A 22,574-nucleotide genomic window follows, 5' to 3' on the forward strand; every position below is an offset into this window, starting at 1 on the left:
TAAGTTAAAATACATTACAATAATACCACCTAAACAAATAAGGCCAATTTTTGTTTTGTTCCAAACTTTAAAAATAAAAAATAAAAAAAAGATAGTTGGTGGTGAGTCTATGCTGGTAACCAGTCATTTGTAAAAAGAGACCCTGCTGAACCCTGGTTGTTGTGTTAGGGGCGGGCACAGACAGACTCAGTTGTTTGTTATCTTTCGTATATGCGTAGTTTGCGTACTTGTAGTCGTGTAGTGTAGTTATTTAATTTTATCTTTGGTTTACAAATTAGTTAATTTGTTGACTTATTAAATTGAGGTAAATATGCTTGTTATATACATAAAATTCCAGAACAAATAGTTACATAACAAAAATTCTAAATATCCTTAATATATTGTAAGCCTTGGTTACACACGTGTATCTTTTGTCATGTGGCATCTTTGGGCTAGGTCAAGGTCAAAACTGTTATTCAATTATCAGAACCATTTTGAGCCATTTTTGGGTATTTTATTATTTAAAACTGTATGACAGTAAATTAATAATGAACCACAGCATGCGGCATTACAATATCTATGAAGCTGCACCAGTTTAGAGCACCTTTTTATATTTTAGGCACTTGCGACCTAAGCAAAATACATTTCACTTATGCTTGTTCGCATTTCTCATTATCAAAAAGTACTATTCCGCATCAGTTTACTTTAAATTACTATTTTTTGGTTAAAAATGATGCTTGACAGCTTTTTGAGAACCAATTTCAAAGCTCTAAAGATGCAACGAAACTGTCACAAATGTTAGGCATTTCCATAATTACATAAATTGCTAATTTTTGTACTTTTCACATGATTGATTAGCAATCCTGATTAAGTATCATAGATTAAAGGCCATGTATTTTTCAAGGACAATTCGTTTCTACTGTATTTTCGTAATGGCTCACTTTTAAAAGCATAAACTAACTCTCCATTAATTTTTCCTGTTTAAATATTGAAATGTGACCTTTGGTTACATGATAATGTGTGATATTAATTTATTTCGTTTATATATGCTTTACAATTGGCACTACAGTTATGAGCCTTTTTAAAATTACTTAATAGAAATTTAAATTTCATTAGACCTAACAATTTTTTAGACTTAGCGTTAACACCTATTATAGAATAAATACTAAAATAGGCCTCGATTTAATACTGAATTTAATTAAAGAGCTTTCATTATTAAAACTTAAGGAACCAATATTTATACAAAGTTATTTTGAACCAAAAAATTAACTTGGACGATAAATAGTTTCAATACTGATATGTAGTAAAAACTATTATAATTTTATACAATAATGTGAGTGAATATGCGTATGTTATGTATATTCATAGAAATTATCACAAGTTTCAAGAGGATCTAAAAGCAATATTTACCTTCAAGTAGGAACATTTAACAAAGTTGATTTTTTTATAAATTTTTAAGATGGAATTTTTGACCTAGGTCGTAAGTTTTCCTACTAGTAATCCATAGTTTATTGATAATTTTGGTAAATATTACCTTTAGAGATGAAATATTAATAATTGGAAAAAGGGTAGAAAAAAATAGAAAATAACACAAAACTTAATAAAAAGTTAACCGAAAAGTTCAATTAGTGAATTGACTAAAACACGCTTTTAACAATTGATAAATATCTGGCACTCTTCTAGATATTTGGTTTTTAAAATTTTTTCTTAAAAGTACTGTACTCTATATAACAATTATTCAAAATGGTTTAGTTAAAACATTATAAAAATTTTCTCCAAACAAACAACAATTAAATCGTGAGCATTTTTGTTAATCATAAATTATTTGAGCTTGGGTTTTGAGGTGGTATACCATTAATAGCATTTGACTGAAGTCCGTTGATTAGAGGCGTTGTAGTTTTTGAATCTACTTGTATGAACATCTCTAACCAAATCGGGCACGATTTGCTTACTGGTCCACCCCATGTCCAGCCATTTGGAATGGCTAGATGGTGAAGTCCATCTCTTACTACACCCCAAAATCCTGCAAAAATAATATACTGGTTAATTGAGGAGGTTAACACCAGGCATTACTTTATGAAAACGTTAAATCGTACCTGTAATTTTTTTCTCGAGGTTTTCACTAACCCAAATTCTTGTACATTGCATTTTGCTATTTAGCACCGTAGATGTACTTTGAGGAACCACTTCCTTGAAACCTTCACATGTGGATGGCTTGAATCCTATTTTGTAGTAAGAATTTTCGAAGTTACTATTTAATGACTGGTAATATGTAAGGATCAAAACTCTAAATGACGCAGAATGCCTCCCATTGTTTTTATTTTAAGGGTTACCTCGTTTAAATCCATTATAAAGGCCTGAAATTTTAGTTAGGGAAATGAAGTACCTTAAAACTTAAAATAACCTATAGAGATGAAGTTTACTCACCTTCTGTTTCGTTGCAAAATTGAGCCAACACTTCTATCATCACAATATTTGTTTCCACTAATGAAAAAAGATAAAATAAGTTTCCAATAAAGTTTCAGGGGCTAAGTTTGAATGTTACTTGGAAATTTTTCTTTGACAATTTTGGCAAGCGCTTCTGGGTGGAATTGGCTCACTTTTTTAAACAGACAACTTACAACCATAAACTTTGAAGTTTTCATCTGAATATAAGGAATTGTTTTAACATTGACTTTGAAAGTTAGTAGTTTTGTTGCAAGTTTCTTACTCTAAACCATCCGAGCAAAATATTATTTGTTAGTGTGTTTGTATCTGTGAGGGAAATGGTTAAAATGGAAGAATCTGTCATTTTAAGACCTTGACTACTTTCAAACAGAAATCCACTGAAAACCTGCAACATTATATCCTATATGAAATAATCTGAAGCAACGGGAGATTTCTGGAAGCTTACTTTTTCAGATTTTTCAGCATTGTTATTCAAAATAGAAGTTGAGGGTATAGAAGCTTGCCATTTTCCGCAGGCTCCTTCCCAGCTTATTGTTTTTGGTAGTGTTGGTTCGTTTAGTTCGGACACAATCTAGATTTTAAATTTCCATTAAAGCAAGTTTTTTTTAGTATTTTTCAATGCATTTGTACCGTATTCAGAGCTTCCTTAGAGTGTATTTCATGAACCACTATTAAACTCAGCCTATAAATATTAGAAATAAGTTAGAAATATAAATTTAAATCTGAAAATAAAACCAACCCGTTTTCAAGTATGGTACGGCAAATGACCTCTTGAACACCAGGATTTTGAGATTTCTCCAAAGAAAACTCTCCAAAATTCCATGACGCTAGTCGTATTGCTAATTTTCCATTTCTAGTGTTGTTAAATACGTCTTCCACTATCGGTCGCACACTTTGCCTCAGTAATATTCCGTACACTTCTTTTAGTAATGATTCTGCTCCCTTGGGAGATGAACTTCCGGGTGGAACTGATCTTGTTCTTCTATGACCCGATGGTGTCTTTTTAAGAGATCCGAAACAGAAGGAGGAATGACTGGTCATTCCTGGAGTGTTTGGTTTTCCATTTTGGTCTTCTTTCACTTTTGAAAGCTGGCCTGGTGATGGTTTTTCAACTACAAGATTTGATCTGATTGTTGATAGTTTAGCCGGTGACATTCCTTTGACTCTAAGGAGGTCATTCACAGTCATAAAAGTCCCCTTTCTATCTCTGTAATCCACTATATTGGCAGCTAGTTCTTGATTTACCCCTCTGATTGACATCAGTTGGAACACATTTCCACAATTAACATTCACAATTTTATTAGAACTGGGTCTGAATGAATGCCGTGTGTAGGTACTTCCAGTTTCAGAGGTGGGTAGAGATTCCATGGATTGATTCCGAGATGAGCAATGGCTCGTTTCATTTCCATAGTTGATAAAACTATTATTGCTTGTGACTCTTTTTTTATAAGTAACTGTGACTTCTGGGCGAAATACCTCTAATTTAGTAGCTCCAACTCCAGAAACTAAGGCTAGGTCTTCGACTTTTTTGAAACCTCCTATTGCTTGTCGATATTCCACAATATTATGAGCTACAGTGCGATTTATTCCTGATAATGTCATCAATTCTTCTTCAGTAGCTGTGTTTATATTAAGCAATTCCCAGTTGATGTCCGGTTCTTGGACATTAAAAGCCGCACTCAAATTTTTCTTTTTTGTTCCTCTCATTTTGTTTGAAACACTACTTCTAATTGAACCATTGCGACTCAGAGCTTGGTTGGGTCTACTGGAAGGCTGACCCATATTATTTTTGATTTTGTTAATAGATATTTATCAAGCTATTTGGTATAGAGTCATGATGAGGCAATAATCATTGAAATTAACTCTGTGAGATAGTCAAGGCCATTGTAATTTACCAGGTTTGGACCCTGTACTAGTCTTTCAAACCTTGTAGAGTGATATTGGCTTTAGATTTGAGGCGTCTCATTTCTGAAATGAAAGGAGATAAAGTTTTTATGACATATAAGGAAAGATTTGTGTTGAGGAAAAAATCTTAGTAATTCAGCCGATTTTCCGTCTTAGAGGATTTGTTAGTATATATATTGATGATATCATTAATAAGGGGGAATGAAAATAATGGGGGAATTATAAATTTTTAAGCGCTGTACATGTAAAGTACCGGTATATTATAAATCCTCTTATTACCAATTGTATAATTATTTAATTAACCTTGAATATAATATTAGTAATACAATTTCAAAGGGTCTTCATATGATGATAGCTCAGGTTAATTGTGATCCTTATCTGGAGTTGTTCCAAAATTTTATTTTTTTTGTTACATTTACATCATACTGAGATAATTTATTACATGTATAAAGAATAGATGTTAAAATTTAATTTGTTCTGTACATACCTATTTCTTAACTTTAAAGGGTAAGCTGTTAGTCCTCCTTGCTTGGATGGATCTAGGGCCCCTAGACCCTTTTACAATTTTTTTTTATGGGGGGACAGTGGGATTTGAGGCCATTGGGCGGGGTCCTATTATTATAATTGCTTATCAGTCTTTCAGTGAGTGTAAGAGAAGTTTCTTTCATTGTGAGAATCTTATTGTTTAGTGAGATAGGGATGCCATAGTGTCAGACTTTATCTAACAGTGCAAGATAAAAATTTGAATTGTGTAATTCAGTATAGGTGTAAAATGTTTATCTAAGCCTTTGTATAGTTGGTTCTTTGGCTACCTTCAAAAGGCTTCAATTCTTGTATAAATAATGCTATTTTGACTATCTTTTTGTTTATAGTTAACTTGGCATAATGAGTGACCAAACTAAAGCATTTCTGTATGCCTGGTGCGGTAAACTGAAAGTGACTCCCAACTACGAATTCAAAAATGCGGGTAATAAAATGAGACCAAGGTTCTTAGTCGAGGTATGTTGAAATAATATATCTGATACCAATGTGTGATGGATGTCAGTTGGGAAATTTTAACCACCATTGCAGGTTCGAGTTGAAGGATTTGATTATGTTGGTGTGGGAAATTCTACGAATAAAAAAGATGCTCAAACCAATGCAGCACGAGATTTTCTGTTGTATCTAGTCCGTTTAGGAAGAGTACCAAAAGAAGATGTTCCTATGGAAATACCGGTATGTTCATATTTTTCACCAAAATTTTTAACTTAAAACTAACTTATTAGAAATTCTTAGAGTGGGCTTCTCGATGGTGAACCTAACATGGGAGGTCCTTTGATGTCAAATAGAGTTCCCTTGCCAGATCAAGGTGGTGATAACGAGGCAAATGCATACATGCCTGTCAATCGTAATTCCCGAGGTGGAGATTACATCGACCATCTAGCTGAGAAACGAAAATTAGAGGAAGCTGAAGACTTGGATATCAATTCCAGCATTCATGGGAACTGGAATGTTGATAATGCCAAGTCAAAATTGCATCAATTTTTACAAATGAATAAAATAAATACAGAGTATAAATACAGTCAAGTTGGGCCTGACCACAATAGGTACTTCTAGGACTCTTTTATAAGGTTCTTTTTATACGGGTAAAAACTGCATGGGTCGAAGAAATCTGACACTGGGGATGAATATTTTTTATTTTTGGATGCAGTAAACTACTCAATTTTGTTTGTAAAGAATTTCGGGTGCTGGCCTTTGAAAGAAAATGAGTAGCTTACCAGTAAACTATCTAAATATTGATTGTGGCTGGTTTGCGCGTTACTTTTTGAAATTTTTCAAAGGCCATGCATGTAACAATGAAGTCAATGACCATAGTTCATCAAGCCCGCTTAACCATTGCTAAAAATTAGCAACTTTTTTGCCAGCATCTTGTTTATTATGTAGTACCATATATAAAGTTATAAAGTATGACTAACTCTAGATAGCTACTTCGTTAAATTAGTTATAAGTTATTTCCTATTAGGGTAATATTATCTATTCTCACCTTAAAATTAACTGGGAATCTTGACCTTTGTTCTTGGGTTCAAATGATAAAAATTAATGGTACAATATGTGATATAAGCGGATGAGGGCAAATAAGTTGTGTTTTGTGACTCAAAATTGTTTAATGGGTTTGAAGAATAATGGCTTTCTTGTTCTATTTTATCTCCCAGTGTTGGATTTCTCAGAAATCCTACTTTAAATTCGTCTTGCCTCTTTATTGAGGTTCATATCAAACTTGGTAAGCTTGTTAGTCTAGAAGTTTACTTCCTTTGCTATTGAATTTAATTCAATTAGTGTTATTTTTTTTGGTAATTTTGTAGGAGCTTTTTAGCTGAAATGTCATTTTATGTCAAGAAACTTGGAAGAAGTAAAAACATTTTCCACCAAAATTTATTGTTGAAACTTAAATTAACTGTGATTTTTAGACATATGTGGAAGAGAACATGGCTCGAATAAACAAATGGCCTCAAAATCTTGCGCACTTTCGCTGGTGCGACAGCTTTTTCACTTGGGAATAATAGAAAATTATACCGGCCAGATGAAAAAGAAAGAAATTGATAAAGTAAATTATTTTAATAATTTCAATAGTATGCGTTTACAATTGTTCCTTTTATTTTAAGCTCACACCATATGAAGTGGCGATAAATCCTGAATTGGAAGGTGAATTAACTAATGTTTTGGAGACATTAGGCATAGAATATGTTCAAGTTCCAGAAGAGCTGGATCCAGCTACTCCGTTTCCTTTAAAAATTAATCCACCTCAAGAAGATCGCAAACACACCGCTCCTTGTTCCCAAGGTGGAGTAGTTTCGTGGTCTCCACCTCAGCCTAATTGGAATCCATGGACCAGCTGTAATATTGACGAAGGACCATTGGCAACTGTAAACATGTAGTGCTACAGCTTTTTCGGTAGTGGCTTTAATTAGACTTAATTCTTCCTTATTAGATGGCACTTCAGAGAGTCAGCGAAGATTTAAGGGACACTTATAATCACCAAATGCAAAATGACCAGAATATTCAGAGGGTAATATTATATTCATGCGAATGTTTGAAAAATGGTAGTTTTTTTCTAGAAAGTTGTTTTTGTAGATGCTTGACGAAAGAGCCCAGCTACCTGTCTGGAGTATTAAGAATGACATTTTAATGGCAATTGATCAGAACCCAGTTGTAATTATCCGAGGAGCTACGGGATGTGGAAAAACTACCCAAATTCCACAATACATTTTAGATCACTTTTTGGTCCAAGGAAGAGCTGCTGAATGCTCTATAGTGGTCACTCAAGTAAGTCAACATTCAATAGCATTTTTCTAGCTGCCTGAGAAATGAAAAAAAATTCATTTCAAATAGCCACGGCGTATCAGTGCTGTTTCTGTGTCAGAGAGAATAGCGGAAGAAAGATGTGAAGAACTGGGAAATAGCACCGGCTACAGCGTCAGATTTGAGTCTTGCTTGCCAAGACCTTATGGGGGAATTATGTTCTGTACGGTTGGAGTTTTACTCAGGAAGCTAGAAGCTGGGTTGAGGGGCGTGTCTCACGTCATTATTGATGAAATTCATGAACGTGATGTTAATGTAAGTTTTATTGTAATGTTTTTACTGCCATTTGGGTTATAATCATCTTTTAAATGTATTTTAGAGCGATTTTATTATGGTGGTTGTTCGGGATATGGTCAGAGCTTTTCCTCAGCTGAGGGTTGTGCTCATGTCAGCGACAATAGACACCTCCTTGTTTCAGGATTATTTTAATGGGTGTCCCATTATTGAAGTTGATGGCAGATCTTATCCTGTACAAGAGCTATTTTTAGAAGATTGTGTAGAAATGTTAAGTTTTGTTCCCCCTCCAAATACCAAAAAGAAGAGGAGGGATGAAGAACTTCCTGATGATGAAGCTGAGGTCAGTTGAAATATTAAACATGAAATATTTTTACTTTCATTTCTTTATTTCTATTTTATTGCATACATTTATAGGAAGATCTTAATAAAGTTTGTAGCAATGACTACTGTGCATCCACTAAACAATCAATGGCAAAAATGAGCGAAAAAGAAACTTCTTTTGAAATTATAGAGGTATGAATTGATTTATTAAAACTGGTAAGTAATTTGAACAAAAATTAACGTTCATTTTTTGCTTGCTCAACCAGGCACTCTTGTTGCACATTAAGCAAAATAAATCATCAGGACCTGGAGCCGTGTTGATATTCTTACCAGGCTGGAATCTGATTTTTGCTCTTATGAGACATCTTCAACAACATCCAGTTTTTGGACAGTCATCATATTTAATTTTGCCACTTCACAGTCAAATTCCTCGTGAAGAGCAACACAAAGTTTTTAGACCAGTCAATCCCAACGTGACCAAAGTGATCTTGTCTACCAACATTGCTGAAACTAGTATTACAATTAATGATGTTGTATACGTTATTGATTCTTGCAAGTAAGTTGATATGGCTTGCTCTTAATTTTTAAATCCACTGAATTTGTTTTAAATTTTAGAGCCAAAATGAAATTATTTACATCACATAACAATATGACCAATTATGCCACCGTGTGGGCTTCAAAGACAAATTTGGAACAGCGTAAAGGCCGTGCAGGTCGAGTACAAGCTGGTGTGTGCTATCATCTTTGTAGTAAAGCGAGATACGAAAAGTAATGTTTTTTTTATATATGAAGTTTGGTGTAGTTCTAAACATATAATTGGTATTTTTAGATTAGAAAATTACACTACACCAGAAATATTCAGAACTCCATTACATGAAATAGCCCTGGCAATTAAATTACTTCGTTTGGGTGATATTAGTAAATTTTTGGGGCGCTGCTTAGAGCCCCCTCCAATTGACACTGTTATAGAATCAGAAGTTGTTTTAAGAGGTAAAAATATTTTTCAGCATGGGCTAGCAGCGGCCTAACACTTTTTTCAATTGATTTCAGAAATGGGAGCGTTAGATCGCAATAGCGAGCTAACCCCTCTGGGAAGAATATTAGCACGTTTACCACTTGAGCCTCGTCTCGGAAAAATGATAATAATTGGCTGTATATTTTCGTAAGATGCTTTCCTTTTCATCTCCAATATTTAAATTTTTTCCTCATATATTAATTCTCATGTTTCTTTCAGGTGTGCGGATGCTTTGACCACTGTTGTAGCTAATGGAACATCTTCCTCTGAGCCTTTTGATACGCCATTTCCAAGGAGATTGGGCTGGGTTCATCGTAGATTTGCTGGTAGTCGCTGGAGTGACCATTTGACAATGTTGAATGCGTTTGTGCAGTGGGAAGAAGCGAGAATGCACGGAGACATGGCCGAACATAGCTACTGTGAACAATTCTCAATTTCAATGCCAACTATGAGAGTTACTGCTGATGCCAAAGTATGTAATGACCTTGATAGTTTTCCTTTACTTTTTTTATGAATAAACATTGATATTTCAGAATCAACTGAAAGAGTTGCTCCAGTCTGCTGGTTTTCCTGAAGAATCAATGGCACCACAATATTATGTTTTCTCTGGCCCAGATCCAAGGCTTGACATGGTAAATTTTTATTATTTTTTATTTTTGGACTTAAAAACTAACTTGGAAATAATTTTTATAGGTTATATCTCTACTTGTCATGGGACACTATCCCAATATTTGTTTCCACAAAGAAAAAAGAAAAGTATTTACTACTGAAGGAAAAGCAGCCCTCATTCATAAAACTTCCGTTAACTGCACTAACTTGCCCCCTAAATTTCCATGCCCTTTCTTTGTTTTTGGAGAAAAGGTAATTTGCAGCGAAGCAATATTCTGGAATAACACTTTTCTCACTATATTCTTAATTTTCAGATTAGAACTAGAGCGGTATCATGCAAAACCATGACCATGATCACGCCTCTACAAATGCTCCTCTTTGGATGCACCAGAGTTGATTTAATAGATGGACTAGTCGTTGTGGACAAGTGGATTAATTTGAAGATGTCACCCAGTTTAGCTGCCAAAATAGCCGCCCTTCATTCAGCAGTTGAAAAACTGGTCACAGATGCGGCCAGTGATCCCGACTCTCTTACGGAACCAATGTCTGATAACATGATGGTTGTTGATATTGTACGAAAATTGAGCCGTATTGATGCAGTCAGTATAATCTCAGGAGAGGACGAAGATTCCTAGTAAGTCCAGAACTGTTTTTTAAGTATACAATGCATGATATTAAACTACGGAAATTATTTTCATTTTCAGTGCTGGTGGACCGCCACCGTCTAAGGCACCTAGGTTAAGTAGTAGCCTGCGGTCCAGAGGTGGGGGAGGTAGTTTTAGTGGTGGTAGTGGGTTTGGAGGACGAGGAGGCCGAGGATTTGGAGGTGGCTATAACAATTCTGGGGGAAATAGTTATGGGAATAGAGATGGTTTTAACTCGGGAGGTGGTGGCAGTGGCTATAATAATTCGGGTGGTAATAGTTATGGCAATAGAGGTGGTTTTAATTCTAGAGGTGGTGGCTATAACAATTCTGGCGGAAGTAGTTATGGCAATAGGGGTGGTTTCAACTCTGGAGGCGGTGGTTTTAACAACTTTGGTGGAAGTAGCTATGGCAATAGAGGTGGTTTTAACTCAAGAGGCGGTGGCTATAACAACTCTGGTGGAAGTAATTATGGCAATAGAGGTGGTTTTAACTCTGAAGGAGGTGGCTATAACTCAGGAGGAGGCGGAGGTGGATATTAGTGTGTATCATACATTCCAATACAGATAAATGTGTAGTAAGCCCATTCTATATGAAACACAAGTCATGTGGTTAAAGTAATTGTCAGGCTCATGCCAATATTAGTTATTTAAACTTTCGTAATCTTTTGTAACTAAATACTGTTCATCATCAATCATTTTATTGTAAGTAAATATAGTTACGTATAACAATAAAAATCAATGACTATTGATTAATTTTTTTTGTCATGATTGAATATTGGTTTTTTAAACATTACATACACGTGGTGGTGTTGAGATCTAAACTTACTAATCAATACTCTGTAAATCAATAATGTTTGTAACAAAATGCTGGGAATCTACAAGAGTCCTGGTCAATTTCTTCCAATATTCTTTTCCAAAATACGCTTTATATTCAAATAACACAAACATAGTAGTCTTTTCTATCTCACAATGAAGTCTTAACAAAATGTATCGTAAATATTTTTGCGCTGAGGTATGAGAAATGTGATTTTGTATTAGGCCTTTGGTAAGTTTTATTTTTACCTATAACAGGTCGTAATATTCCTTTTATTATCGCACGTTGGTTGGAATGGCCCTTCAACCACGTTACTCTCTTGTTCTTATGAAGATTCACAAATTGTTCAATTGTTGATTGAAAAGGTATCTTTCTCTCGTATTTTGTTTGGCCAAGTTTTTTATTTTCAATCTTTTTTTACAGAAAGTTTTACCGATATTAAATCGCTACCGAGCTTCTTTGCCTTTGGACTGCCCTTTTCATAGCAAAAGAGATATTTTTGGCTGGCCTAAACACAATCTTTTTACCGTATCTTTGGAGCCTTATGTATCTATGGATCTTGACCCAAATGAGAATTGGCTTTGCCCTATGTGTGGTCAAAAACTAAATTGCGAAGAAAATGGAGTTATTCACAGCATGGAACATATTTATATTTCATCTAATGGCGTAAAATTTCTACCTGTTATTATATTTTGGCTTCTTATATTCATTACGTTGTTTATAATTAATTTCTAGGATGAAGACAATGTGTGCTTAGCTAGCTATTGCGATATCATGCGGTGCGAGGTTATGAGTAAGAAACTCAAACAAGAGAAGCTAAAACGAAAAAGCGTTGAAATGCCTTTGAGATCTAAGAAAGACCTACTTGCTATTGAACATAAGGAAAATGCTCAAAATTTTGACAAAGCTAAAAAGTTTGCCCATCGTGGTCCTTGTGATCCAAAGAAAATGGAATATTTAATGGAACGCTGCCGTGTAAGTAACTATACCCCCGTTATAAATAAAGTTTATTATTATTATTATAAAATTGCCAAATTTTTAAGTCCATTTATCTTTACAGGCTGTAATTAGACAATGTACTGTTGGCTTGTTAATTAATTTATCAGTTAAAGATTTTGAAGACATTGAAGATGAAATGAACAAAGCTATATGTTCATATTTGACTTGCGAAAAGTTTTGGGATGACAATATAACAGAGGTAACTGAAATAATTACTTAAAATTAATAAAATTTAATTAATTTGCAATTTTTATGTTTAGGTGCGTCATGTAGCTGTGTATTTGTGTTTAATTATAGGCCTTGTTATTGTTGGGGGCTTTTGCCTGTGCTATTACATTGTATGGATTCTATTCGGGTAAGATAAGTCATCAGTTAAATTCTGGAAAAGTATTGTTAAATTTCTATCTGTAGGGCCTTGCCGCATGAAGAACAACAATACATGCAGAACAAGCCAGATAGAAGAGCCGATGTGTGGAGTAACGATGCATTCGTTAGCCCTAAAAATGGTGGTTCTTCATGCCTTTCAAATGGTGGTCCGCACATCTACCAATGGGCGCCTATGAGAACTGATTGCGTTAATCAGGACCAGTTAATATTTAGACGGTGATAGTCTGTATAATAATGCCTCTGTACAAATATTTAGGCGGTGATACTCTTTCCAAATCACTGTATAAATATTTTGGCAGGATAATATTTGGCCACATTGAGATTAACACTTTTTCTGGCAATAGCTTGTTATAGGTCCAACGTTTTTCAGTCAGTAGTTAATTGGTAGTACAATCATCTATTTTCCATCCAGTTACTTATTAGCATCAGTATTTCTATAATCCTTAAAACATTTGTTTGTCATTATAATATTGATATTGATCACATGATCTCGAGTACATTGAGACTCCTATGAAAAAGATTTTAAAAAGCATTCCAATGAGAACTAGCCTCATTTATCAAAATGTTTGAAAAAATATAATCTAGTTTTTCCAAAATTTAGAATTTTTAAATTATAGCAATACATGAACAAAATAATACAATTTTAGACTTTAATAATAGATCCAAACGTAATGGAAAAAATTAATTGGTGCCCTATTTAATTGAACATAGTGCCATTGAAGTTAGAATATAAAAAAGGCCTTAGTAAATTAATATCAATGAGGATTCTTGATTTTGGTCTATAAAAACATTTCCATCATAAACGAATTAAAAGTAAAAATTTCTTTAAAATAGGGAAAGGAATAGATAAGCAGTTATTCTAAATCTAAAAAACCAAATTTTCCTTTTTCTTAATGTTTGGTGCTAGTTAATTTAAATTCTTATAACATAACATTGTGATATATTTATTTTCCCATAAAAATCATCCGAGCCTAAAATACAAATAAATGTCAACCTTATGAACTATTTACATAATGTTGAAAAAAGTCTTTTTAACAAAAAACAAAATCTGAAACAAATGTTGTATTGCATATAAAAAAAATTCCGCTATACTACTAAAGAACAAAACGTAAATTCCTCCCATTCATTTTTAATGTAAAATTTTGTGCCATTAAATTGAAAATTTATTTAATAATTTAAATCTTTAGCTCTGAGTATGTAAAAACTTTGGTCAGCTGGTGATGTAACAGGTGTTATTCATATTGATATATCCTGGGGTAATGTCTTTTTGTTTCAGAACTATGACATAGTCATCTAACCAATAAAAATATTGGTCAATGTCACCCTCTGATAAATACGGAACTTTACTCCAGCTGAAAACTTCCAGTCCAAGTGGAGTGAAAACTTTCTCAACCAACTGCGAAAACTGAGTTTCAGCTGGTATATCACTTTCAACGTTAATTTCTTCATTGGGAAGGTGATTTTTGGCTATTTTTATAAAGACACCACATCTTTAATACACAATGACAGGGAAGAAGACGCAATTACGAAAATTACCAGATTCGACATATTGATAAAGAGGCAAAACCATGGCTATTACTAGCATCCCTGTATGTGGTTTTAGCTTAGATTTCATTTGGTTTAGGAGTGATATTGGTTTATCACAGCGATCCAAGACGTTTAAGCAGCTTATGACATCATATTCGTATGAACTACGATACCAAGTATCAATATCTAACACTCTGAAAGAAAAGGAAATTTCAATATTTGTATTATTTAATTATTTATAACAGATATTATACTGAAATCCTTGTTTTCCAAGAAGACGCCTCATAACCGGAGATACTTCTGTGACATGGATATTATGAAAATGTTGAGCTAGATTACGTGTGACTGCCCCATCCCCTGCTCCAATATCAAGAAGGTAGTTCAACTTTATTTCTGGACTTGGAAGACTTAATAAATTTTGAACTTGAGCTTTTGAAAATACAAACATGGAACCTCGTCCCAAGAACCTACAAAAATGTACAATCCATATATTAATCCCGTAACAATAACTTAAATATGGTTTTCAGAATTTAACTAACCCATTTGCTGAGGTTTTGGTCATGAACCAACATAAAAATACTTTAGCAACTGCGTGGAACAAATGGGTAAATATCCAGTCTGATTTTTCGTAACAGCGATCTAAGAATTCTTCAGATTCTTCATCAAATCGGTTATGAATAAAGCGTTTACGAAGTTCCTCTGGTAATATCATGTCCAGATTGCATTTATACCACTTAAAAATGACGAAATTAATTTATTAATAGGGGAATTAACGTTTAGAATAGATAAGCTACCAGTGTTTTGTCATAATTTCTGAGATCCTCTTCCTTTTGAATCCTTTCGTACAAAGCTCTAGCTAAAGAACTGCGAAATATTGGTCGGTAGCCCAAAGCCATTATAATAAATCCCTAAATTCAATTATTGTGGCCTAAAATTATATATATTTTCTGTGAGTTTTCGAAACAAACTATATTCATAAGAATAATTAAACGAAACATCACCACAATTTACGAGAAAATCCGCCGCCATAGCAAATAGTAGTTCTTTTTATAAAGTAACGTGGCCTTCTTGTTTTAATGTTGCTCTTACGTCACAGTCTCTTTCTCTTATATATTAAACTTATTATTTACCATGGAGAATCATTCTACGAGAAACAAAGGAGAAACGTTTTTCAAATCTCACGTGCGAAGAATATACAAGCTGGGTCTTGTGACGTAAGAGCAACATTTTAACAAGTTGGGAAGGACCACTTTTTACACAATTTTATCTATATTATAACAACAGTGGCGTAGCGTGGGAGGGGCAAAGGGGGCCATGGCCCCGGGCGGCTTAAATGTAGGGGGCGGCCTGGGAAATTGAAACGAACGCGGCTGGCTGAGATCGTGGACCAAAAAAGTGATAAGAAATTATTTAAGGTCTACAATGTGCACGTCGAGATTAACAAATCTGGGTATCTTGGCAATCGAACAAGAGGTACAAATTTAATATTCACCATTACATTAAAGAGTTCGCGTTGCAAAAAACACGCAGAGTAAAATTTTAATTTTTAAACGACTTGAATCAACAGAGCAACAGAGTACCACAGAATTTTCACTGATTTTATGCTTAGTTGCGAAAATAGGGGGGGCGGAAAATTTAGGGTCTGCCCCGGGCGGAAGAAATACACGCTACGCCACTGTATAACAAGTCGGCCCAGGCCGTAATATTAGTTCCACATGATCACATCAGTGTATTCGAGTGGGCAAACCCATACACCCTTAGTAGACACAGGTAGGCAAACTAATACAAAAGCTGTTGAGGCTACGTGATTTCTTATCGTTTGATAAATAAATTGCCATCCTAAGTTAAAGAGTGGATGCCGCCCACCATCAGGAAACCCGGGTGGGCAAAAAAATACAAAAGCTGTTGAGGCCATGTGATTTCCTATCGTTCGATATATAAAATACCGTCCTAAGTTGAAGGATTAAAAATTGGGCACCACCCACCTTCAGGATACGAGGTTGGGCAAAGCAATACAAAAGCTGTTGAGGCCATATGATTTCCTATCGTTAGATAGACGGAAAGTATCAAAGGTGAAATATGTAAGCAAAACACGACGAACATAATTCTTTTAAATTATAGAAATTAGTGGAAATATGATTTATAGAAATTCTTAAACTGGGATTAAAATGGGTTTATTTTAGGAAATATATATCAAACATTTGGGTAGTTTAGGCACCAAAAGTCATGAAAATTTGCAAATTCATAAAAAAATACCGAAGAATTTACTAACTTGTTTTTTTCGATCACTCTCCCTTTAAGGGGGTAGGTCGGAGGGGTCGGAAATTAACGGCACTGCGCGTTCTATCGTGTCGTCGCTTTCCACAAAAAACAAACAAACAAACAAACCAACCACAACAACACTTAACGACATTCCGTCCATAGCAATAGTCCCACTTCGATATATATATATCGATGTGGAACTAAAAACCACTTCGTCGTCGTTCGAGCTTTTGGTTAGTCAGTAAGGAAGGCGAAGGCGGGCCGGCGAGGAGAAATCAACCCGCTGAACAGAGCTAAACCGAGACTGCCTTCCGCTTCGTTACTGAGGTGGTTCGACTATAGACAGAGCGGCCCGCGGGACAGAGGGAAGTCGGGGCTCAAGGACGAGCGTAGTTTTCTGTTCTTCATGAGGAGGGGAGCAAATCGGTCATTGGATACAGGGGGTTTACAGGGGTACAGGGGGGTTTGGGACGATAGAGAAAGGCGAGTTTTTTAGTAATTTTCGCAGGGGGAAAAGGGTAACACGGTAATTCTCGCATGAGAAAAAGCTGGAGGGGGGCTTGCTACCCCAGGGTGGTTCTACTATAGTTTTTTGGGACGAGAAAGATATGAGTTTGTGACCAATACCATAAATAACTTTATATGATTAATTAATGCATCTCGAAACGCACAACTAGCTGAGGCCCTGCCCGTAGGGCGGGCTTCTCGGCTAGTCTATATTATAAAAACCACTTCGTCGTCGTCGTCGTTTGAGCTTTTGGTTAGTCAGTAAGGAAGTTCGTCGTGAAGAGAAAGTGACCCGCGGAACAGAGGGAAACTAAACTGCCTTTCACTTCGTTATCGAGGTGGTTCGACCATGGACTAATTAATTAGTCCATGCTTCGACTATAGACCGAGCGGCCCGCGGGACAGAGGGAAGTCGGGGCTCAAGGACGAGCCCGTTATTTTAGAAAGGAGAGTTTTTTAGTTATTTTCGCGGGGGGGAAAAGTACTCCGGTTATTCTCGCATGGGAAAAAGGGGGAGGGGTGCTTTACTGGGGTGGGGGGGGGGGAGAAGAGAGAAAGACGAGTTTTTGAGTAATTTTTGTGGGGAAAAGGGTACCAGCATATTCATTCCAGCGTCCTTTAGCACGATTATGGCGTCCGATATCAATTTGTGGGCCTTTGATACTGATTCTTCACCAGATATGAAATCATCCACGTATAATTTTTCGTTTAATTCCTGGCAAACTTCAGGATATCGCTCTTCATATTTACGTAGATGATTCTTAATCGTAGCGTTCAGTAAGAAGGGGCTGGAATTTACTCCAAACGGCAACCGAGCGAAACGATACGTTACTAATTCTTGGTTTTCATCGTCGGCAGTACTTTGCACCCACAAAAATCTCAAGGCATCTCTATCAACTTCACGGATACTTATTTGGTGAAAAGCCTTCTCGATATCGCCAGTGAAAGCTATCGGTTTCTCTCTAAACCTAATCAAAACATCCAATAACTCTGGTAGAAGAGAAGGTCCAGTTTCCAGGCATTCATTTAGAGATAGTTCATTCTTGCCGTGTGAAGAAGCGTCGTAAACTATCCTCAATTTGGTAGTTGTACTATCCTCTCTCATAACTGCTCTGTGTGGGATATAGTAAACCGGAGTATCCGCTCTTGGAAATTCCGCACATGGCACTTCCTCAATAATTCCAGTATCTCGCTGCTCAAGTACCACTTGGTGGTAACGCTCAAAATCCGTGGGATTTCTTCTCAAATTGCACATTAGTTGAGAAAATCGTCTCTTCGCCACTCCGTAGTTATTGGACAAATCAAACTTTCTATCGTTCCATGGGAGGGCTACTTCGTATCTTCCACCCACGTTTCGAAGATTACTCTCAAATCTATCTAGTTGCTCCTTGGCTTCTAAGTTCGGTTCGCTGTCACTCAAAACTCCTATCGAATCAGATTCCCAAAAAGCTCGCACTTGGCTCGATATTTCTTCTTCGACGCTAAAGCCTGGTTTTCACTTGGCGGAAAATCACCGACAGAAAGTTTGACGTCGGCGATATGGTTTACGACGTTTCGCTCACTGTCGGCGTTTTAGCATTTTCACTTGGCGTTTTTTTTAGGGCGGAAATAAAGCGATTTCTTTCTGGCAGCGAGTTCGTCGGTTTTCGTCTGATAGTGGAGATTTAAGCCTAGGCCTAAAATGGATGATTTATCTGATCATAATAGTGAACTATTGATTAAAGCTCATGTAAGCATTTTAAATTTAATGTTATTTTACATGATCTATCGTGTTCAAAGAAATATGAGTTATGAAAGATCGGTTTGTGTGAAAGAAACATACTGGAAAAGAAGGCAACAAGGGTATCAAGAAAAACACGTTCCAAAATTCACAGAAAAGCACGTGGCCGAGTTCCGGATGCAAGAAGCAGGAAATTAACCATCCCCCTGACGTCACAGTCACCTTTCGAAAATGGTTTTTGATTGGTTGAAAAAGAGCGAAATCGCCCAACTGAGCGAAAAAAATAGAAATGAAAATCGCCACACAAAACCGAAAACCGACGGAATTTCCGCCCGGCGTCGACGGAAATTTTCGCCCATTTTCCGTCGACGCCGGGCTTTGTCGCCCAAAAACCGCCAAGTGAAAACCAGGCTTTACTCGCAAAACAGCGACCGAGTTTACTCCGACCTCCACGGTATGTCGCGCGTCGGTACCGTGAATCATCCATCCAAAAACCGTACTCAACGCCACCAAAGAATCACCCAAGCGCACTCTTTCGTCCTTTACGACGTTCCAATAGAAGTTTGAACCAATTTGCACTTCAATCGAGGAATCCGCTGTCGAAATTTGACTCTTCTCAGAGACGTCCGCCAACTTATAACCTCGCTCGGACACCTCCTTCACTATATTCCCGCTGGGAATCGCGAATACCGCTCCACAGATCTTCGGAGTTTCTATAGCGACAATTTCCACAGATTTAGTAGGATCGTACAAACTTCTTAAAATCATAACGACTTTTCTTCTGGTAACTCTTTCCGGTCTATCTTGTCCGAAAACGTGAATTTTTATGGTCTCTTCCCCTAGCACTTTAAGGTTCAGTTTACGAGATACGTCTTCGCGTACGAAAGACAAATGACTTCCAGTGTCTAAAAGGCAACGTGATTCGTGACCCTTCCCATCGGCGCTCAATATTTCCATCTTAGCCGTCTGCATCAGCACTACGCCTTCAACTTCAGGATTTCCGCACGACAATACAACTTTCGGCGTAACATTTTCCTCCGCAACTTTGGAGTACCGCTCTGACGTATTCTGACTATTTATCCTGGAATTCTTGACTTCTTTAGAGTTGCAAATTGAGTAGTGGTGTTTACGGCCACAATAATTACACTGTCTGTTTCTTGCCCCGCAGTCTCTTATCATATGGTTTCTTCTTAAACACGAAAAACAAAGTCTCTTCTTGACAGCCAAATTCTTCTTTTCCTCGGGGGTAAACTTGTCGCAATCGCTTGTATAATGAGTATTACTCTCACAAAAGTTACACCATACTGATTTTTCGGCAACAACATTGAGTGACGCGGCGGAAGGTAAAACGATGTCTTCCGGTAGACGAGTTCCGAGCAGGTGACTTAAAAGACTTCCGTAGGTATCCTTGGGAATGCCAAGAGCCTCCAAACTTCACGCTTCAATTTCACAACTGTCGTATAACTGACGAAGAGTCACGATTTCCGATGATTTCTTAACTGTTGGCAACTTCAACAGACGTTCCATATGCGAACTGTTTATTAAATCCTTACGGCCAAATCGTTCCTTGAGATGGGAAATGGCGATTTCGTAGTTAGCGGCGGACAAGCTCAATCCGGATACGACCTTGGCGGCGGTTCCTTCCAAGTAGCCCTTGAGATAGGTGAATTTATCTATGGCGTTGAGGTGATTGTTTTTGTGGATAGCAGTCTCGTACTGGCCCCAAAAGTTCTGAAAAAGCGAAACTTCGCCGTTAAATTTGCATATTTCCAGCTTTGGAAGTCGAACCGGTGGACCGTGAATAGCTGCTGGAATGTCCTCGTTGTTAACATCGCGATGATCTCGGACACCAGTTGCCTTCTTTTCGAGCCATGTCATTCCTCTGTTCTTAAATAGCACCACTCTATCCATATATTGCTCCGTCTCGGTTATCTCGATCTCAAATTCACCTTCGTCAGTGATCAAGTCTTCAATCTTGTTGTCTAGTTCCACTAATGTTTTGAATTTGGACTGCAACTGCCCAACAGCATCTTCAAGCTCTTGTACGTTAGGCTGATTCTCATTCAATTCATTCTCTATTACGTCCACAATTTTGGTGGTAGTTCTTCGGGTAGTTTCCCGCTTCTTTATAAACTTTTTCTGATCTCCACACTGAGAGAAAAATATGCTGTCGAATTTACAGGTATATTTTGGAACCACGGGTGTCCATGTCGTTACTGTAGATTGAACTGGATCATTTCGTGAAATTTATGTACATACACAAAATGTAGATTTTACATTTAAAAGTTTACGGTAGAGGTTTTTGTTGTTACAGGACAATATGTAAACATAACAGTAGGTAAATCTATACATTTTACATACACTATAGTACAGTTTCTAGCTAAAAATGTTTAAACTACAGTTTGCCCCTCAGTATATTTTACAGTTATTTGTATTTTATGGAAAAATATGTGAAATATACAGTCTGAAGTACTGTATATTTTACCGTAAGTTATGTTTATTATAAAATATACAGCTCAAATTACCGTATATTGTACAGTAAGATATATTTAATATATCGAGGAATATGTGAAATATACAGTCTGAGGTACTGTATATTTTACGGGTACTTATGTGTATTATATTGAAGAATGTGTGAAATATGCAGTTGGAAGTATTGTATAATTTACGGGTAGTCACGTTTATTACATTGAAGAATATGTAAAATATACAGTTTGAAGTACTGCATATTTGACGGGTAGTCATGTTTATTACATTGCAGAATGTGTGAAATATACAGTTTTAAGTATTGTATAATTTACGGGTTCGTATGTGTATTATATTGAAGAATGTGTAAAATATACAGTTGGAAGTGCTGTATAATTTACGGGTAGTCACGTTTATTACATAGAAGAATATGTAAAATATACAGTTTGAAGTACTGCATATTTGACGGGTAGTCACGTTTATTACATTGCAGAATATTGTTAAGAAATTATGAGATGGTGTCTAAGTTTAACTGTGAAGAACCCTGTGATCTTGTTCCCAACCGCACTCGTACTCATGTTTATTATATTGAAGAATGTGTAAAATATACAGTTGGAAGTACTGTTTTAGTAAAGACAAAGCTACGGTTGTAATCTGTGGGCATTCCACCTTTGCAAAAATCGTTCTACATGTAGTTACTTTCTGATTTTTATGTTTATAGTTTGACTTATACTTCGTACGCAAGGTGGCCAAACCCTGTTCGCACGGCCTCGTAGTGACCTAGAAGTCCAACTTAAATAGGATAAATTATAGTAAAATCCCAATTTGTAACGTTTTCGAAAGGAAAATAATACGGATAATATAAGATCTTTGGGCCAAAAAAACCCTAGGTGAAATGCCAAAGTGTGGAAAATATATACCCTGATGCCAAGATCGACCTCAAAATGCCAAGATCCTGGATAAATGCCAAGGAGTGGCAACATTGTTCGAGAGTTTGAAGAAACGAAGTTCTACGATCTAAGAATCTACATTTTTCCTGCAAAGACTATTAATACGCTTCGCTAACTAGACAGACGTCGCCCTACAAAAAAATTGTTACCCCATTAAAAACACAGGACGAGCTTCTGATCAGCCGTTAGAGGCGCCAGTGCTGAAGTGCAGAACAAACGTCGACCATCGTATGCGGACGCCGAAAATAAAAGAAAATTAATCGTTATGTCGATCAGTACAAAAAGGTCAACAAAAGTACAATAAGTTCCTTCTTTTGCCTGGAATTCAGCAACTTAAAACATTAGCGTATCACAGCAATAATTCAAATATTGATGATTAAAGAGTGACGAAAACGTCATTGAATAAAATATTAGAGATTTTTACCTCTCCGAGGGGACAAAGTC

General features: G+C 36.2%; 4 protein-coding genes across 8 annotated transcripts; 2 read left to right on the top strand and 2 right to left on the bottom strand.

Moving 5' to 3' along the window:
* Positions 1 to 52: 52 nt before the first annotated feature.
* LOC149951906 (endonuclease/exonuclease/phosphatase family domain-containing protein 1-like) lies at positions 53 to 5,010 on the bottom strand. 4 transcript variants are annotated; one of them, XM_090168356.1, is made up of 10 exons: positions 4,820 to 5,010; positions 3,167 to 4,395; positions 3,058 to 3,109; positions 2,873 to 2,998; positions 2,690 to 2,812; positions 2,525 to 2,624; positions 2,407 to 2,463; positions 2,313 to 2,336; positions 2,076 to 2,201; positions 53 to 2,002 (listed from the first exon to the last, which is right to left on the bottom strand). In XM_090168356.1, exons 2-10 carry the CDS (start codon positions 4,207 to 4,209, stop codon positions 1,794 to 1,796), a joined length of 1,860 nt encoding a protein of 619 aa, XP_090024482.1. In that variant the 5' UTR covers positions 4,210 to 4,395; positions 4,820 to 5,010; the 3' UTR covers positions 53 to 1,793. The 4 variants fall into 4 exon arrangements, with proteins under 4 accessions (XP_090024482.1, XP_090024484.1, XP_090024483.1 ...); XM_090168358.1 differs by lacking the exon at positions 4,820 to 5,010 and adding an exon at positions 4,659 to 4,716; XM_090168357.1 differs by lacking the exon at positions 4,820 to 5,010 and adding an exon at positions 4,612 to 4,681.
* mle (dosage compensation regulator mle) lies at positions 2,114 to 11,200 on the top strand. 2 transcript variants are annotated; one of them, XM_090168354.1, is made up of 21 exons: positions 2,114 to 2,211; positions 5,205 to 5,331; positions 5,404 to 5,547; positions 5,608 to 5,918; positions 6,675 to 6,721; positions 6,780 to 6,916; positions 6,975 to 7,235; positions 7,301 to 7,378; positions 7,444 to 7,635; positions 7,702 to 7,926; positions 7,991 to 8,248; positions 8,323 to 8,421; positions 8,496 to 8,785; positions 8,845 to 8,997; positions 9,059 to 9,219; positions 9,280 to 9,391; positions 9,464 to 9,716; positions 9,778 to 9,876; positions 9,938 to 10,105; positions 10,168 to 10,487; positions 10,558 to 11,200. In XM_090168354.1, the coding sequence occupies exons 2-21, from the start codon at positions 5,218 to 5,220 to the stop codon at positions 11,036 to 11,038; spliced, it is 3,903 nt and encodes a 1,300-aa protein (XP_090024480.1). In that variant the 5' UTR covers positions 2,114 to 2,211; positions 5,205 to 5,217; the 3' UTR covers positions 11,039 to 11,200. The 2 variants fall into 2 exon arrangements, with proteins under 2 accessions (XP_090024480.1, XP_090024481.1); XM_090168355.1 differs by lacking the exons at positions 2,114 to 2,211; positions 5,205 to 5,331; positions 5,404 to 5,547; positions 5,608 to 5,918 and adding an exon at positions 6,567 to 6,592.
* Positions 11,201 to 11,376: 176 nt separating this feature from the next.
* On the top strand, positions 11,377 to 13,152 carry LOC149951908 (uncharacterized). Its single transcript, XM_090168365.1, has 7 exons — positions 11,377 to 11,510; positions 11,570 to 11,677; positions 11,736 to 11,978; positions 12,048 to 12,287; positions 12,373 to 12,510; positions 12,572 to 12,666; positions 12,723 to 13,152. The coding sequence occupies exons 1-7, from the start codon at positions 11,484 to 11,486 to the stop codon at positions 12,916 to 12,918; spliced, it is 1,047 nt and encodes a 348-aa protein (XP_090024491.1). The 5' UTR covers positions 11,377 to 11,483; the 3' UTR covers positions 12,919 to 13,152.
* Positions 13,153 to 13,586: 434 nt separating this feature from the next.
* On the bottom strand, positions 13,587 to 15,337 carry LOC149951909 (protein-L-histidine N-pros-methyltransferase). Its single transcript, XM_090170152.1, has 6 exons — positions 15,227 to 15,337; positions 15,020 to 15,153; positions 14,765 to 14,958; positions 14,480 to 14,692; positions 14,235 to 14,419; positions 13,587 to 14,165 (listed from the first exon to the last, which is right to left on the bottom strand). Exons 2-6 carry the CDS (start codon positions 15,119 to 15,121, stop codon positions 13,909 to 13,911), a joined length of 951 nt encoding a protein of 316 aa, XP_090026278.1. The 5' UTR covers positions 15,122 to 15,153; positions 15,227 to 15,337; the 3' UTR covers positions 13,587 to 13,908.
* Positions 15,338 to 22,574: the final 7,237 nt, after the last annotated feature.

The sequence above is a fragment of the Leiobunum rupestre genome, chromosome 3 (genome assembly GCF_980474605.1).
Source record: "Leiobunum rupestre chromosome 3, qqLeiRupe1.1.hap1, whole genome shotgun sequence".
NCBI lineage: Eukaryota > Metazoa > Arthropoda > Arachnida > Opiliones > Sclerosomatidae > Leiobunum > Leiobunum rupestre.

Bases quoted from the DNA above. Each gene is read 5' to 3' on its own strand.
- LOC149951908 (XM_090168365.1), top strand. From the start codon at position 11,484: ATGTATCGTAAATATTTTTGCGCTGAG. The intron at 11,511-11,569 runs GTATGAGAAATG...TACCTATAACAG, and splicing joins GTAAATATTTTTGCGCTGAG to GTCGTAATATTCCTTTTATT. The intron at 12,288-12,372 runs GTAAGTAACTAT...TTATCTTTACAG, and splicing joins ATTTAATGGAACGCTGCCGT to GCTGTAATTAGACAATGTAC.
- mle (XM_090168354.1), top strand. From the start codon at position 5,218: ATGAGTGACCAAACTAAAGCATTTCTGTATGCCTGGTGCGGTAAACTG. The intron at 7,236-7,300 runs GTAAACATGTAG...CTTCCTTATTAG, and splicing joins ACGAAGGACCATTGGCAACT to ATGGCACTTCAGAGAGTCAG. The intron at 9,220-9,279 runs GTAAAAATATTT...AATTGATTTCAG, and splicing joins ATCAGAAGTTGTTTTAAGAG to AAATGGGAGCGTTAGATCGC.
- LOC149951909 (XM_090170152.1), bottom strand. From the start codon at position 15,121: ATGGCTTTGGGCTACCGACCAATATTTCGCAGTTCTTTAGCTAGAGCT. The intron at 14,959-15,019 runs GTAGCTTATCTA...GTCATTTTTAAG, and splicing joins GAAATTATGACAAAACACTG to TGGTATAAATGCAATCTGGA. The intron at 14,420-14,479 runs GTATAATATCTG...CTTTTCTTTCAG, and splicing joins CTTGGAAAACAAGGATTTCA to AGTGTTAGATATTGATACTT.
- LOC149951906 (XM_090168356.1), bottom strand. From the start codon at position 4,209: ATGGGTCAGCCTTCCAGTAGACCCAACCAAGCTCTGAGTCGCAATGGT. The intron at 2,813-2,872 runs GTAAGCTTCCAG...ATAATGTTGCAG, and splicing joins ATGCTGAAAAATCTGAAAAA to GTTTTCAGTGGATTTCTGTT. The intron at 2,464-2,524 runs GTAACATTCAAA...TTTTTTCATTAG, and splicing joins TGTCAAAGAAAAATTTCCAA to TGGAAACAAATATTGTGATG.